Below are 17,746 nucleotides of genomic sequence, written 5' to 3' on the forward strand. Positions count from 1 at the left end.
CTTGTTTTACTTTTAGTGGTTTCATTGTTTCTGTCTTAGCGAGTAACATCATGCTGAAAGTAATGTTTTCGATAAGGTTTCTTAGCAGCCATATTGCAGGATCTTTACGTCTATTTTTGATAAAGATTTATTAGCAGCAAACGACCTTATATGCTGCTTCTGCATTTTTCTTGTTGAAGATTTATCAGGGGTATTTTCTGCTCTTTGCACTGCAAGTGAAAAGACTCGAGATACGAATAGATTATAAAAGGTATTTTGGCTGTAGTTTGTAAATTGTAATATTTTTCATGTTTGCCAGGCATAGATATTTTCTGTACGTGAGAGCAGTATTAGATGTGTCGATCAAGTACATGTTGGGTTTTATATCCATGCAAGCATTTGAAACATATGCAAATTCGATATTGGATTCGTTCGACTGCAACATCCTGAGAGATTATCATGATTCGTATCGTATCACACATGTGCTGTTGCTAGCAGATATATTTGGAAATTTCAGAGATGTCAGTACTGATAACTACGGAAACGTCCTAGCTTGGTTCTTTTCGGTACCCGGAGTAAGTTGGGATGAATTACTTAAGCACAGTAAAACAAATTGGAGATGTTAACACAGACCCTGACATCTTCAACTTTATAGAATGGGGAATCCGATGTGGAATAAATGTCATATCAAAACAAATATGCCAGGGCAAATGATAACTATTTACACGACTAAAATGAGACAGCATCATCAAGGTCTATAGTCTATGTAAATGCCAAAAATTGATGTCGGAATATATGCCAGTTGGTTCGTTAAGTGGATCAGTAAAAAAAACAATTATTCGATGAAACTGATAAAACAGTAACAGCGGATGATGTTAGTTATCTTGTTGAAGTTGATCTTGATTATCCAGTTTAGCTGCACGATGCACATAATGACAATCTATTTTGTCAAGAATCAATGCTGATTGACTAAAGTTTATTATCTGATGAACAGAGAAGTTATTCTCTAGTGCTAGCAATAGTTGTAAATCTATCGTAAACAAACTAGTTCCTAATCTGCTTGAGAAATGGAGATACGTATAGTATTGCAAATTTCTAAAACAGGCACTTGAGCTGGTATTCAGAAACGTTCATCGCGTGTTAAAATTGAATCAGTCATGTTGGATGAAGGTATATATAGACTCAAAAACCGCACGACGAGCAGCTACCAAAACAGAATTCGAAACGAACTTTTACAAGATTATGAACTACAACATCTTTGGTAAGACTATGGAAAATCTTAGAAAGCGAGTTAATATTGAGATCGTCAATGACGTACAACGTCGTAACAAACTTGTAGCATCTGATGATTTTATTAGTATGTAAATATTCAATGAAAATTTAGTAGCCAATCAACGCAGAAACACAAACTTGAAGTTTAATAACCAGTTTATATCGATATGGCAGTCTTGAGATATAAGAGTGGTTAATGTACCCATTTCATTATGATTTTGTTACAGTTAAGTGGCCTGATGCAGAGCTAGTATTTACAGATACTCACTCACTTATGTATAAGATACAGTCTATTGATTGAAAGAATTTTATGATAAACGAGAGATGTTTGATCTTTCAGATTATCCAAAAAAGAAAAACAGCGGATTTCAATGCAACGACAACAAAAAAGTAATAGGAAAATTTAATGATGAAACAATTTATTCCTATCGTTGAGTTTATCGGATTGCACAGTAAACTTTACTGTCTAAAACGAGAGGATAATAAAGTTAAGAAACAAACTAAGGGAATCAAAAGAAATGTAGTAGGTAATGTGATAGGATTTGATAATTATAAAGCTGCGTTAGACGTATGTTCTAGTTATGAAGAGATAATGGCAATAAGATCAAATTATCACAAAATTGAGACTGATGTTATTATAAAAGCTGGTCATCGTAATTTTGATGATAAAAGATACTGCTCTAATGGGATCAGTGCATAAGCATTAGGATATAAAATGTCTGATAGTACTGAATTTAGCAAGGTGAATGTTTTAGATTGGTTGTTAGAGTAAATCGCTAGCGATTCGTGTAAATTTTATGGCAATGTTAGGTATTAAAATAAATTATGTGAAATATAAATCACAGTACGAGCCACTATACCGTAAAAAAATTGCAGAAGGAAATACCTGACGAATAGACCGAATAAAGTTGGATATCTCTCAAATCTGGGGGTATTGTTATATTTCTTTTCCATTGCAATTGTAGGATCGCTGAGCGCGGTACTTTTGTAATCAAGTACACACCCTAAGTGAACCCCGGGTGCTTAAAAATAATCGACCTGTTTTAGGTTCGGGGATGCCAGGCAGGTTGTACCTGGATTATTTTTATAGATATATTGTTTCTTCAAATTTTATAGTTACCCATGTAAGTATATCTCGTCTTTTTCAATGCATCACAGGCGCTTCCCCATTCTAATAGCATATGTAGCGGAACGCCGAAAATATGTCGACTGCATTTTTCTGGAGTTGAACTCACAAAGTCGTTTCCATTTGTTGATCCAACGTTTGTCTGTACGCCTTACCACTTCGTCCGCCGAACTCTTACATATATACATATGAAATATAAATATACAACTATACGAAAAATAATAAAATAAACTAGAGACAAACAGTCATACATATAATTATATTGCTATAAAGGATATACAAAATATCAATGTAAATTATACAATTTTACATAGTGCATTAGCATTAAGTCCATTAGGATACGGAGTATCTAACTTATGAATCCAATAAGTTTCTTTTATGAGTCTATTCATGTCACCATGCACAATAACTATTGGCATGAAAGAAAAATCAAGTAAAGAGTGATTATTGGTGTCAAAGTGTGTTGAAACCTTAGAGGAAAACTGAGGATCTCTATAATTTTTTATACGAAAGCGATGATTATTCATTCTCTTAGAAACTTGTTGTAGTGTTTGTCCAACATATTGCATGCTACATTTTTTACAGGTTATTAAATAAATCACATCAGTTGATATGCAGTTAGTGTTATCGCGTAGAGAAAATACCTCTTTTGTATTAGCACTACCGAAAGAAGTACTTTCTCTTATGTTTGCACAATGAGAATACCGGTGTCTGTTACATTTAGATGACGAAAAGTGTATTTTTTTATTTTCTGTCTGCTTAGTTCTGATTAAAAAATCTTGCAAATTCTTGGGTCTTCTATAAGCGAGAACTGGTTTAATTTTGAAAAGTGATTTGACGCTAGTGTTATTGGATAGATTTAGGAGACTATAATATTTATTAATCATACGACCTATATTAGGTAATGAAGGATTATATTGTATTATAAAAGGAATTACATCTCTCTCTCTCTCTCTCTCTCTCTCTATTTTACATTCTGCTGTGTTTAAAGCCTCATGTTGAGTAAGATTAAGGGCTTTGTTCAGTGCAGAATCAATTATGTATGTAGGATAATTTCTATTTTGGAAATAAGTTCGTAATTTATTCAAAGAATTTTGTAATTGACAATCATCTGAAATAATGCGTCGGTATCTTTTGGCCTGGCTATATGGTATGCCGTTTTTACATGACATGGGATGACATGAAGAATATTCTACATATTGGTGGATATTAGTTTCTTTGATATGAATATTTGTAGAGATAGTGTTATCAATATTTTCTATTACATTTATATCTAAAAATGAAACATGCGTACTTGATGCAGTATAAGTAAATTTAATTGTCGGATGAAAATGATTCAGGCGATCAATAAATTTTTTCAGTTCTTCATTTGAATGGTTCCAGATTATAAATATGTCATCTAAAAATCTAAACCAAACAGATGGATTAAACTTTTCGTTTTGACGAAAATCTTTTTCTAATTTACCCATGAAAAGGGAAGCGTATGAAGGAGCCATGGGACTACCCATTGCTGTACCCATTATTTGTATGTAATTCATATTATTGAATTGAAAATAATTGTTTTCCAAGATAAGTTTTATTATTTTACATATATCTTCACTAGATAGTGTGTTATTATTAAGATTGTTATCAATAAAATATTTACATGCTTCAATACCATCTGCATGCGGAATGTTGGTATATAGCGATGTTACGTCTAATGATACAAGGATTGAGTTATCACATAGCTGTGGAATAGACTTCAACTTTTTAATGAAATCAGTGGTATCTTTAATGTATGAAGGAAGTGATTTCATTAAAGGTTGTAAAACACTATCAATAAATTTGGATAGATTTTCAGTATATGAATTATAGCCTGATATAATTGGTCGTCCTGGATAATTTAAAGGTAAATTATGGTCAGGATGTTTATGAGTTTTGGGTAATATGTAGAATTGAGGTGTACGTATGTTAAGAGGGAAAGTATCAAATTCCTCAATTACGGAATTATTATTTTTAGTAATCTCATTAATGCATGTTGAAATATTTGATTTAATTTCTATTGACGGGTTTTTGTCAATATGTTTGTAGTATTTTTCATCATTTAATTGACGTTCAACTTCTTTAACATAATCATCTTGATTCATAATTATAATAGTGTTTGATTTATCAGCCTTTTAAATAACTATACTGTCGTCATTCATTAGATTATATAAAGACTTAATTTCGTCCTTAGAAATATTACTATGATATTGCTTTTTATGATTATCAGTTAATATCTCTTTTGTGATCGCGTCAATATAAAAATCTAAATATGAATCACGTCCACTAGCTGGTGTAAAAGATGATTTAATTGTGTTAAAATAACCCATTCTTTTAAAATGAAAAGAAAACGATTTACTCTCTGAATTCTTGCATGCTTTATCATAAAAAAATTCTTTTAATTTTAAGCGTCTAGACAAATTAAAAATTTTTTCAGCTAATTTAATTTTATTGTGACATTTTGGTTTAGGACAAAATTTTAGCCCTTTGCCTAACAATATATAATCATTATCAGTTAATATTCTACGTGAGAGGTTTAAGATTGTTTCTTTACCTCTCTTAATTTGTTTTCTTCGCTTTGTTTCTTTTTTCCACTCTCTTCTACTTTTGAATCTGTGGAGCCTCCTATTATTTTGTCTTGCGATTTCGTCTCTATTAGACCTTGTAAAATCTTTACCAGGTTTGTCAGTGTCTTTCTCACGGTCACTGTTTCTGATTCCCCCCGATTTACGGCTTCTGCGTATGTCTTCTTTGTTGTGCCCTGGGGAGTCAAGTTTCTTCGCTGTTGTTCATCCTGTTGGTTCTTACTTGAATTTTCAAAATTCCTACTTATGGTTACTGAAGTTTTGGGAGGTGCTATAGGAGTATTACTCTTCCTTGCAGTAGTTTCTGTGGGTTTAGAATACTTCTTTTCTTGCTGTTTAGTACTCTGTTATTGTGTTAATTTGTTGCTTTTATGCTGCTGTTTATTTTTCTTGTGTGATACTTTGTTGTTTTTCTGATGCTGTTTTTTCGGTTGTTGATGGATGATTTCGTGCCTGAAGAAGCATACATTAAATGCGAAACTAGTTGCACAGAATTTTTGGCGTTTGTGTTGTTTTTTATCATAATAACTATACGAAACAGACACTGATAACTTTAGAGCATACGTTATGGAATATTCAATTATCGATTATTTAGTAAATCTCAGCGAGTTATTAATGGCGCACAGGCATTTAACAGTCAGACGTGTGACCTGCAAATCTCAGGAAGTTATTAATAGCGAATTGAAATTTTATGACAATGTTAGGTATAGTAATTTTACGTGAAATAGAAATGTTAATCAGCAGCGATTTCAAGCATATATAAAAAAGGCAGCGGTTAGCTTAAAGGGCTGTATCTAAGCCAACCCTATTGTGTATGATGACGGTGATGATTCATTGATGGGTCCTTGACAGGTAATCAATAATGACATCGACGATATTGCCTCAACAAAAGTTGTTGTTTAGAGTAACATGGGGGGGGGGCTGACGGGGGTAATTATGTTGTCCTCCTAATACAAAATAGGGTTTTTGCTTAGATACCCCCTTTTAGCTAACTATATTTACTACCTTTACAACGACTACCTGCTACCAACAGAAGCAATGACCGTATCTAAATCTTGGATGTCTCTGTATCAATGTTAAATCATTAAGCAGTTGGGTCTCCACTGCACAGAATACACCAAATATAAGCTTCAAATCTAAGCACTAAATTTAATTATGTTTTGCATGTGAGAAACCTGCAATGATCTTACAACATATATGCCTGTGTCCGGGTGATTAAGTTTAACCATCGTACCATGATGGCGCCATATGTCCAGCAAAATAATTATCTACCAACAGATGCTGATATTTAGTTTGAAAAAGACTTTTTAAAACTCTTTAATAATTCTGTATTTGGTAAAAATATGGAAAACTTACGCAAGTGAATCCGCGTTGATCTTTTCCGAGACAATGAACAATATAAGCTTCGGAGGTTCATTTGTGGATGTTGCACTTCAGTCCTGGAAGACCGTCGATGGCAAAATCATTGCTGTACATATATAAAAAAAATCCAGGTACATACAGATACCGAACAACATTGTTTCGAGAGATTCTAAGATGAAATGTTGTGAATTAATTTATAAGTAACGGCGACAATTATTCACCCAATCGCATAATCAGGTATTAATCCAATTGCGCGGGTGATTTCATCTTTACTGAAAAACGTGACAGTTTTCAATACCAAGCCCTCAAATTATGTACGGGATCTCTAAAAAATACATCGGAAAAAGAACTTCAAATACTTACAGGAGAAGTATCACTAAAACTGAGAAAAGACGAATAATTATTAAGGTGTGCAACAAGAACATCAATTTATGAAAACAACCATCCAGGGAAAAGGCTATTCTAAAATGCAATAAATCCTTAGCAAAAAACTAGTCCCCATTCCACCCGGAGGGAAACACATACACGAGATGCGCAAAGAATACCAACTAATCAACCTAACAAGCAGATCCAGTTAGACACCTAGATCCGACACCCTGGAAAATCCAAACACCGAAGATGAATCTGCAAACTCTAAATCTGGAGGAAAACAAGATAATGCAACGGAAATACTATCTGATATTAAATTGACTCTAGAATACAAATATCAAAACTATGATATAATGTACATTGATGGATCGAAATCGACTGAATTAAACCGAGCCGCTGCTGCGGTGGTAATTGCAAGTTACAATATTGAATGCGAAAGCAGACTACCAGACGGGATCTCTCTACATATAGCAGAATTCTGGGTAATCAATGAAGCCCTAAAATGGATCAACAACTCACCTGACATAATAACCAAAGACAACCTTACAATTACAGATTCGTTATGTGTCCTAAAAATAATCAAATAAGACCATTGAAAGAGGAGAGACAACTTTTGTACAGGAAATCCAACAACTAATTAGAGAAATTGAAGAAAAATGTCATACACCTGAATTTATGTGGGTACCTTTGCATATAAACCTAATAGGAAATGATAGAGCACACCAAAGAACCAAAGAAAACTTAATGAACGAAACAATAACCAAGATACACTATAGTATCCACGAACTATATAGTCAAATTAAGATCAAAGTCAGTCAATAGTTGCAGAAGGATTGGGAAACCAGCAACGAAGAAAGAAAGCTATTCGAATCTCAAAAGCAAGCAATACCTAACACCAAAACTCCAAGTATGAATAATATTAAAGATAAAAAAATTAACCGAAAAAGAACTGGAAAAACTCTTCTAGCTAGGAGCCTAGGCAGACACATCAGGGAAAATAACTAAAGAAATACCAAATGCCCTCATTGCCCAGTCACACGATCTAAAAATGTCTTGAATATTTGCCTAAAATACCTTACCCAAAGAATGATTTTTCAGGAAAAACAAAATTTTATCAAATCCCCTTACCTATGCCCAAGTATTTCGAGATATACAATAATATTAACACAACCATTACGTACAAAACTATCCTCTAATTTATCAAGGCCATAGGTAGATATCACAATATATAATCACCAAATATACTTGTTCAAACTTTGCAGGTATACACTCCACAATTTCCTTTATAAGCACCCATATTAACAAGGAAAATGATGCGAGGGCCCCTATGAGCTGTGTGGACAGCCTAGTTGAATCGAGAGATATAGGAACAACTGGAAATCATCCATCTAGGGTATGGTCTTATGCCGGTGCGCATATGGTGAACCCTATGCCGATTGTGAGGACCGGTCCTGCCCCCCCCCCTCCCCTACTCCACGTTGCGGTTTTAAGCATTTGACCTAAGCAGTGCTACTGGTAACATGACTTGTTAAACTTTAGATACATGCAAACAGTCAAAAGCAAACAAACGAACTTAGTAACTAACACATCTTCTTTCCTTCCTCTTTCCCTTGGTAATACTAACAGTGACTCTGAAAGCGACTGATCCATGAAAGCATATCCTATGAAAGCATATCCTTGAATTCTTATTATAAATTGATCCTAAATTAGAAATATATAAGATGGCTTCACTCCCCCAGCCATCAGGTCCCGCTCCACAACGGGGCAATAATTTGAATACGAAAACAATATTTGTTTTAATGAGTGATGGGTCCCAATTAAAGCCACAAGACGAACAAAAGCCCAAGTCGTCATGCCCCTCCGCACAAGGCGGAAGAAAATGTTTGTTTATAAGTCATATTACAGATATTACTGCATCACATCAATAATAAACAAACATAATGCCTCACGGACTAGTTGCTTCCAAAACAGGAAAAGCACATATATCAATTCTAAACTGCATGACGGCAATACTAGACATGGATGTCTGGATCTTTCGTAAACTTGCTGTGGCGCTGCGGTGCTCCTCCCGTCGTCTCTTCCAGCCCTTGCCTTGCCCAGACATTACAATTGATTAGTATGCATTGCATACACAAAATCTATTGGTAGTGGTTCTATACTTACCCTCTCGATCAATTAAAAACCCCACTCGGTAGAAATAAATCGATCGCAAATGTCTGAAAGGCGCAAGCAACTTAAATTCCATAACGTAGCGCAGTCTGGCGACCGATCATTGACTCATCAACTTCTATATTCATCAGAAATATGGTCGTAAATATCAGCTAAACGTTATCATATAAGTATGTGCGTTGCCTCCTAGTCCAAGCCAAAGAGCTCGATTTAGCTCAGCAATGGTTCCAGAAGCCCAAAAGGTATATAAAACTGTCAAATCAATTTGTTCTCTCAGCACGTGAGGTATAGGTAATACAGAACAAGAAGAAATGGGAGAAAGAAATGGTACCTAATGCACATCCCTGCTGTGCTTTTAAGCCCATAGCAATGATTTCAGAATGATCCAAGAGTAGAAGAACTTGGGTCCTCAAACTGATATTTGGACACAGAGCTTCAGCACCATGGACAACAGTGCCAACAATAACCACATCAAGAATCATAACAGCGGCAGCATCATCAGAAAACACAATCACAACAACTACAATAACCACCACAGATGCGGTTATGTATAGTAAATCAAACATGTGCCAAAACAAATTGTATGTATGCTTGGCATATGTAGATTGTGGTTTATGTATATGTTGTTGGCAACTAATATCATTACTCACAAAATGGACAAGAAAGAAAGATATTCGAGGTATGAAAGTTTCAAACTGCAAAGAGTTCTAGGTGTTCGTTACGCTATTTTATTATATCTTATTTATGAGCATATTCCAGCTACAAGCTACATTATGACTGACCTGTAACAGTAGTGTAACTCGGATTCTGGTCATACGACAGCTTTCAGTACAAGAGCCTGAGCATTTATTAAAATGAAACATTAGGAGCTTGAGCTTCTGAACTTCCATTAAGATACGCCACTTTATTGTATAAACTTCTACTAAGATACACCACTGTTTCGTATAAACTTCCACTATGATACGCCACTATTTTGTATAAACTTCCACTAAGATATGCCACTGTGTTGTATAAACTTCCACTAAGATACGCCACTGTGTTGTATAAACGTCCACTAAGATACGCCACTGTGTTGTATACACTTCATTTAAGATACGCCACTGTGTTGCATAAACTTACACTAAGATGCACCACTGTGTTGTATAAATTTCCACTAAGATACATCGCTGTGTTGTATAAACATACGCCACTGTGTTGTATAAACTTTCACAAAGATACACCATTGTGTTGTATAAACGTCTGCAAAAGAAGTATGCGTAACTTTCCTTTCGCATGGCAAAGAAACAATTGCGATATTATGTTATTTACCATGTCAAGCTGTTTAGTTTTGTTGTCTAGTTGTTATCCTGCAGTTAATTTCGTGGTATGCAATGAGTAAACTAATACAAGTTGCTAACATCAATACGTTTCCTTAAATGTGTTTAACTAGAATATTTACGTCTTCAGTTATATTTTTCAGGTATCCCGTTCTGTCAGAACGGATCGATATCAGGTTCCAAAGTATACATTAACGGTAGCAGTGTGAAAACTAAAGAAGATCTAACAGGCAGAGGATGCGTCTGTTATCTGGAACAGGTTGGAAATAAGGAGATTATTGTGAACGCAAAGGAAAGTTGTGTGTACTGTGGTCTTCAAGTGAAAGTTCAAAATGCATATTTTAGATCTAGTTCTTATAATTCTCAAACTCATGGATGGGGAGAGATAACATTACACGATACAAAGGTTACGATGACTCTGGAGCTAGATAGGACTGCAGATAGCCTAAACACTGCATTCTGCATAACAATTCAAACGAGTAAGTATGGACCTCCCCACCAACCTAGCTACCATACATACATACATACACACATACATACATACATGAACAGGATATATATATATATATATATATATATATATATATATATATATATATATATATATAACTTAGTGATCAACCTTGAATCTAGTTCTATAAGACTATAAGATGCACCCCATGGAAAATTCAGATTCCAGTATACAACACACTACAGTTCCAATTAATTGCAAGCACAGACCGAAATACACTAAAATTCCGTTTATTTCTGAGATTGATTGAAATTCCAGTGCAGGACGGGATGATATACTTCGATACACTAAAATACGGTTCGCCTCTGGGCAAATTGGATATTGTGTTTATATAATAACTCATGCAATATTTAATCTCATCTGTCCGAACTTCAAATTGCAGTTACTTCTCTATTACAGGTAATGATTAAGTGTAATAAGTACTTTGCATAAGTTCAAGTTTTTTTTTAAATAAATGAATAAATTGTATAGATGTATATTATTTAAGTGAAGCTTACAAAATATCTCACGATGTCGTGCAGGTAACACCTGCTAAGGTATAATGTTTCCTACACGTTAATCTCACAAGAGTTACAAAGCAGAGATTTGTCCGTAACGTTACATCAGCAGGGTTTATGGCGAGTAGAACTATACAAGAATTCTGCACTTTCACCAAAGATGATAGTTAGCTGAGCTCGCCTAACTACCGGAATTATCAAAAGTGTGACTCATTTGTCATCAATTCCAATATATGCTTGGGATGACTGGAATGCCACACTAAAACTGGGCATGTGTGTGTGTGTGTGTTTCTGTCGACTCTATGGTTTTAAGCTACGTACCAGAACAAAGCAAACCCCAAATTTTAAAACAAAATCAACCAACAATGTATTTCGTTTGAATACAAAGTGAAAATTGAAACGTAACTTACAGCGTTGAGAATTAAATCCCAAATAATCCTAAAAGCTGAATCACAGTTCGGAAACAGAATATCACGAGTGAATTCTAAGTCTTGAATTTGCTAATATACCAATAGTCTTCATGTATCACGATAATGTAATCCAAAATATCTTTATATGAATTCATAACAATCCCAAGGTAGTGCTTTAGTCCAAATGTAATTCCAATTAAAAATTTAAATAAATGATTCCTCTCATTGTATATAGAAACACAATTTAAAATTCTGATAATGGATTCTCAAAGACTGGTAAGACAGGAACGAACACTTTGTTGACAAAACCTCTTATATATGCACATTCATTTGACCAATGTCGCAATAGAAGTTATTGAAAATTTTCAATCATCTTAATGGAACATTACAGCAAACTGTAAACAAACTCGCTTCCAAAACCAGGTTATAAGGTTACAATCAAGGTTAGGTCATGGACTCAAACCCATGTAAAGATCTATTTATTATTTACAAGCAAGACAAATAGGAAATACATCACTACAAACTATATATATATATATATATATATATATATATATATATATATATATATATATATATATATATATATATATAGATAGATAGATAGATAGATAGATAGATAGATAGAGAGAGAGAGAGTATCTCAATAAATAAGTATAATATTAAATCATTGCCCATTTGTGATCATGCTTATCATTGAGTTTTTAATTGTTACGGAAATATAAAGAAGAAGAAATAATTTCGTTTATTCTGACTCAGATGATGTACGATTCATTTGTTACATGTATAAAAATAGTCCCAAACTATTGTCGATTTGTTGGTAGTTTAATAACCAATAAATTTAAAATTAGAATTAAAAGAGTAATTGTCCTTCAGAATGAATGCAACAATTGACTCAGAGTACATCGTTTCTCAACATAGAATATGTACGAAAATTCTATGTGATATCACATTTTATTTTCATTCAGGTTAGACGATCAATGTAACAATGTGGTTGCCTAAGGTAATGTCACTTTCAGTGCTGGATGTTGTTAGATATTCATGTGAAAGGATTATTACTGGATGAAGAAATTCCATATTTACTGTAATGTATTTGTGACCAGATATTTGCATTCGTTGATTTGGAACAGGAAACAGTGGGTATTGCATCACATAAAATACATTAGATCGTTTGAGTTATTTTACCGCTTAAAATTACTGGGGTTGGATTGGCTTAAAATTCTGTCAGTTGAGAGACTGTTTTTATGTTTGCATTCTTCTATGAACAGAGGTGAGTTTATTTACTTCTACAAGTTACATTGAAACCACTCTTATACTTAAGGCGAATTCCTTGTTACATGCTGATCGCCCACCGTTCCGTTCATGCACGCTATCAGTGGACCAATAACCCTAATTTTATTTGTTGCTTTTGTTGTTGTTATTTGGTGTTTAACTCCATTTTTTTCTCTCCAGCGTATGGTAATACATAGTATAACGAGCCCCAGTGGGGTGAATTCGCCATATTCAGAAAGACCTGTCTTTTTCACTCAATTCCAATTGAACAGTCGATTCGAAAAATGGTAACCAAAATATTCATGGTATTAGTAAAAAGAAAATGTTCCATAAGGCTGAGTAAAAAAATGTTCCAGTGATCGCAGCCATTCAGTATATAAAATGCAGCGTAAGAATTTCATGGACTTATTTGAACCAATCAGAATCACATAAAGTGATATGTTAACGTGTGGTAATATCAAAAATATTAAATTGCACTCGCTATATGTTAAGAGTACAGACTATGAGATAAACATTAATTATCTTGCAACGAAGCGACAGTGGTATATAATTTACCTTTTTATATTGGCATATTTTGTCTTATTACATAACTGAACTCGAACAACTCCAACAGCACTTGCATCGACATATTTTAAATTACTTACTGAATTTTGGAGCTGAAAAACCTGGTGCACTCTTAAGTATGGCTTTGAACTTACAAAAGCCTTCTGACATTTGACATACCAATGGAACATGATTATCTTGCAAAATAAATTGGTCAGGGTTAAGCATTTATGGACAAATATGTGCAAGATTTCCGATAATATCCAGCTATACCCAAAATTCGCATCAGTTACTTCTTACTGGTAGGCACAGGGAATTCAGAGATAACCTTGACCTTACCATCTTTAGGTTTAGTTTATCACATGCCTCACGATATGTCCTAGAAATGTAACATAAGCACACAAAAAAATCACTCTTGGATAAATTAATAAATTTGCATCAGTCGATCAAACACATTCTGTGGTGTCTCCAACTGATCTTTACACGTGTCATTGTAGTTGATGTCATCGATGTAAGTATCACTATTATCTAGACCAGATGTAATCATGTTCATTAAACGCTGAAAAGTACAAGGTGAAATTTTCATCCGAAATAGCATCACTTTATGTTAATAGAGTCCATCTTGGAGTTACGAATGACGAAATTTTTTTTGTCCTTTCCGTCAGTGGGATTTACCAAAATCTTCTCAAAAGGTCAAATTTAGGGGAATATTTTGCATTTCTAATTTTATCAATGCACTCAATGATTCTTGGCAATGGAAATCGATAACAATATTCACCTTTGTTTAGTCAATACACATGCGGAAAATATTATTTGTTTCGTACAAGAATACATGGTGAACGCAAGTCACTTTTATTTGGGTTTTTTTTTAAAGCTTTCTCCAGCAAATAGTAAATTTCTTTAATCAAACATTCCAGTTTGTGAGGGTTCATCCTGTAGGGATGCATTTTCTCAAGTGTGGAATGTACAATTTCAATGTCATGGTAGATTATATTTATTCCTGTTGGAAAATCTGGAAACAACTGATTATATTAAAGTAATAGCTGTTTAGTTCATTCTTTTCTTGTGGTTTTTAATGGTCCAGATTATTCAATATTTCTAAATTCCAAAGATTTGTTCCACTTAAGTCACTCCAGTTTGATTGCATTCCGTTGCCTAAATCCTCACATTGTGGGACAGGTACAAGTAAATTGATTGTAGTATTAAGAAGGCCATCCTTATAAACTTACTCTTTTATCATGTTTGTATGGCAAAGTTGTATTTGTTTTCGCCGACCAGAAGTGTTTGATAATATAATTTAAGTAACTTACTTTCTTTTCAACTGTATAAGGGCCATAGTCCCTAGCCTGTTGATGATTTTAAGTATCGGCAAGAGAGCCAGAACTCTATCACCAGGATGAACACTCATTTCCTTGTGCTTTTGCCATGAATAAATTTCATGTTTGACTGAGCAGAGTGAAGATTTGTTCCTGCAACGTCAAAAGACTTTGACTACTTATTTCTGGACTGAGAAACGTATATAAGAAGATTAAGTTCTGAATCTTCATTAGAAAGAAGTTTATCATTGAATACATTCAATGGTCCAATGACAGCATGTCCAACGATAGTTGAAAGGGACTAAATCCAAGAGATTCATGAACTGATTCCCTAACAGGAAATAACAGTAAATTACACCTTCGTCCCAATCTTTTCCGGTATCAAGTCAATATGACAAAATCATAATTTTCAAAGTTTGATGAAATCTTTCTTAAGCCCCTAGCTTTCTGGGTGATAGGCAGAAGACAAATTGTTTGATGTCTAATGTGTACATAATTCCCTGGAAAATTACAGAGATAAAATGTGACCCCTTATCAAATTTGACAGATTTTGGAAGGCCAGAATAGTGCACAAGACTTCATCAAAACTATTGCTATGTTTTTTTTTATGTTTTAGTATTCCTCAAAGTAATTGCCTCTGAGAATCGTTTGGATGCACACATTACGGTCAACAAGTATTGGTTCTCTATCTTGTTCTTAAGTAAGGACCTGACACATTCTGCCATTATTCCACTAAATGATTCGTTACAAGGAATAGTTTGCTGATGAGCCTTGTGTGTCTTCTGACTGGATTTTCCTACCATTCGACAAGTGTGACAAGATCCACAGTATTTACAAACATCGGTCAATACAAATGATTCAAAAGCTTTTTATAAGTCTTATTAACCTCTAATTCTCCAGCTATGGGAGTTTCATGGTCTACGTTAAGACTTTCCTGTCTACACAACCTAGGAAAATACATTTGATAGCTCACAGACCCCTGATCACGAGCGGGCACCTCGTATGGTTTCCTTTTCCTCATAATGACTCCATGATTAGCAAAATAACATTTACTTACGTGGCTTCAGTTTTATCAATAGCCCTCTGAAACAAATAGGATATATCAGGATTTTGTTTCTGTTCAACAAGTGACTGTCGTTTGTCACCCTGATTAGAGTAAAGAGAACTAGTGGTAAAAGGAGGATCATTGTGATCAATACATTTTAATTGATCCATCCCAAGTGCAAATGTGACCCCATCAAACGCATGATCAATACGTGTGTCAGCTAAAAGAGCAATAACTGATCAATATCATTCTAAAGAACTCCCAAGAGCTCTCTTTGTCATAGCCCTAGTAATTACACAAGCTGGGTATAAATCAGGGAATTCTTTTCAATAGGTTTGACTTTCTGATCAAACAAAACGTGTCCGTTACAAGAGGATTAAGTACAACCTTATTTCCAGCTAGGTCATCGCCTAGCAATAAGTGAACTTCCTCATTGGTTCAATGCGTCACTGTTCCGACTCTCGCGGGTCCTGAAACTAAGTCTTATGACAAATTTACACAATTGAGAGGAATATTACTACGGCCACACTTTACACCCTGAAAAAGAACATTTTCATTAAATGGAGTTTTCTCAAAAAAGCAAAGCATCTGATAATAAAAGACTCTGAGAAGCTCCTGTATCCCTTACAGTTTTAACAGGAATAGGATTTGTCGAATCCCTATTAAGTGATATAGAACCATTCGACACGAATGATTCATAATTCTCCAACATAAAATGAGCCTGTGTTTTGTTCGACCCGACACATATATTGCTTTCAATACATGACCATGACCTTGGCTTCTCATACGTTAAAGCGTTTCTATCTTGATTATGTTGTTTATATTTCAATTCGTAACAATCTGAAATAACCTGCCAGTTATATTGAAATAGGTGCACGTATGAAAAGATAGGAATTTTGGTCAGTTTTAACAGGAACTTAATTCCTTAAAATTGTACCAATTTTGGATTGGGAAGTGCTCCTATGAGAGTGAAATGGCATTTTACCAATACACTGCCGAGTGGAAGACTTACTGACAAATGAAACTTTGTGATTCAATGAATAATCCTCAGCTGTATGAGCATAATTTTCTAAAGTTTCGACCTTTTATTTCTTAAGGCAGGTCTTAACATCACGGTAGATTTAATTCTTGAACTCTTCAATTAATGAGTTGTCTGATATTATCCTAGTGTTGAAAAAAATTATCTTCTAGGACCACCGATCAAATAATTTCTCTTTTTCTCTTGCAAATTCGACATAGGTTTGTACAGTTTCTTTTTTATAGTTAGAAAACCGTATTAGACATGCCTCATGAACTATATCATAACCCTTCAAAATATATTCACTAACCATATCATAATCAGCACTTTTTTGTTCTGACAATGATTCGTAGACTTCGCGAGCTCTGCAAAAAGTACACTTTGTAATCATGGAATCCAATGCTATCTCGGCCATCTCAAATTTGCACCATTTTTTCAAAATGAGGAATACATTTCTACGCTTCTGTTACCTTAAGAGAATGTACTAACTTAATAGTTCTAGTAGCATCAAAAACTGAATTTGTAAAGGGAAGATTGTTTTCAACTTGTCAGCTCTAATTCTTTTAATCTATTTTGAAATTCCCTTTTCTCCGTTTCTTGTTTCCAATCAATATGTATTTCCCTTTCTTCGTTTTCTCTTTGCATTTTGATGCTCTTTCTCCCTGTTTCCTCGTTCTGACATTGCGACTGTCTCTCTTTCTACATTCTGCAACTGATTACTCTTCCTTCCTTTTGTATCTGTCTTTGTCTCTCATTGTCTCTTTCTCGAACAATGCATTTATCGATCTCTTTCAACTTTCTGATGCTGAAACGTTTTTAATTTTATCCCGTCCTGTGTTTTGCTTTCAATTGCATTACTTTTATGTCAGAACCTGATATAGACTTACTAATAAAACCTAAAGCACATTTATCCAAACTATTTTTGTCCACCAAAT

General features: G+C 34.3%; 1 protein-coding gene across 1 annotated transcript in view; it reads left to right on the top strand.

The window, feature by feature from the left end:
* Positions 1-17,746, top strand: part of LOC149776662 (uncharacterized) — an 82,839-nt gene that overhangs the window by 36,337 nt on the left and 28,756 nt on the right. Inside the window, exon 3 of the mRNA XM_089941202.1 lies at positions 10,343-10,678. Coding sequence (XP_089797328.1) covers positions 10,343-10,678 — 336 coding nt within the window. The remainder of the gene's footprint in view (positions 1-10,342; positions 10,679-17,746) is intronic.

This window comes from Sinohyriopsis cumingii, chromosome 18 (genome assembly GCF_028554795.1).
Source record: "Sinohyriopsis cumingii isolate HCF-2022 chromosome 18, ASM2855479v2, whole genome shotgun sequence".
In the NCBI taxonomy this organism is placed as follows: domain Eukaryota; kingdom Metazoa; phylum Mollusca; class Bivalvia; order Unionida; family Unionidae; genus Sinohyriopsis; species Sinohyriopsis cumingii.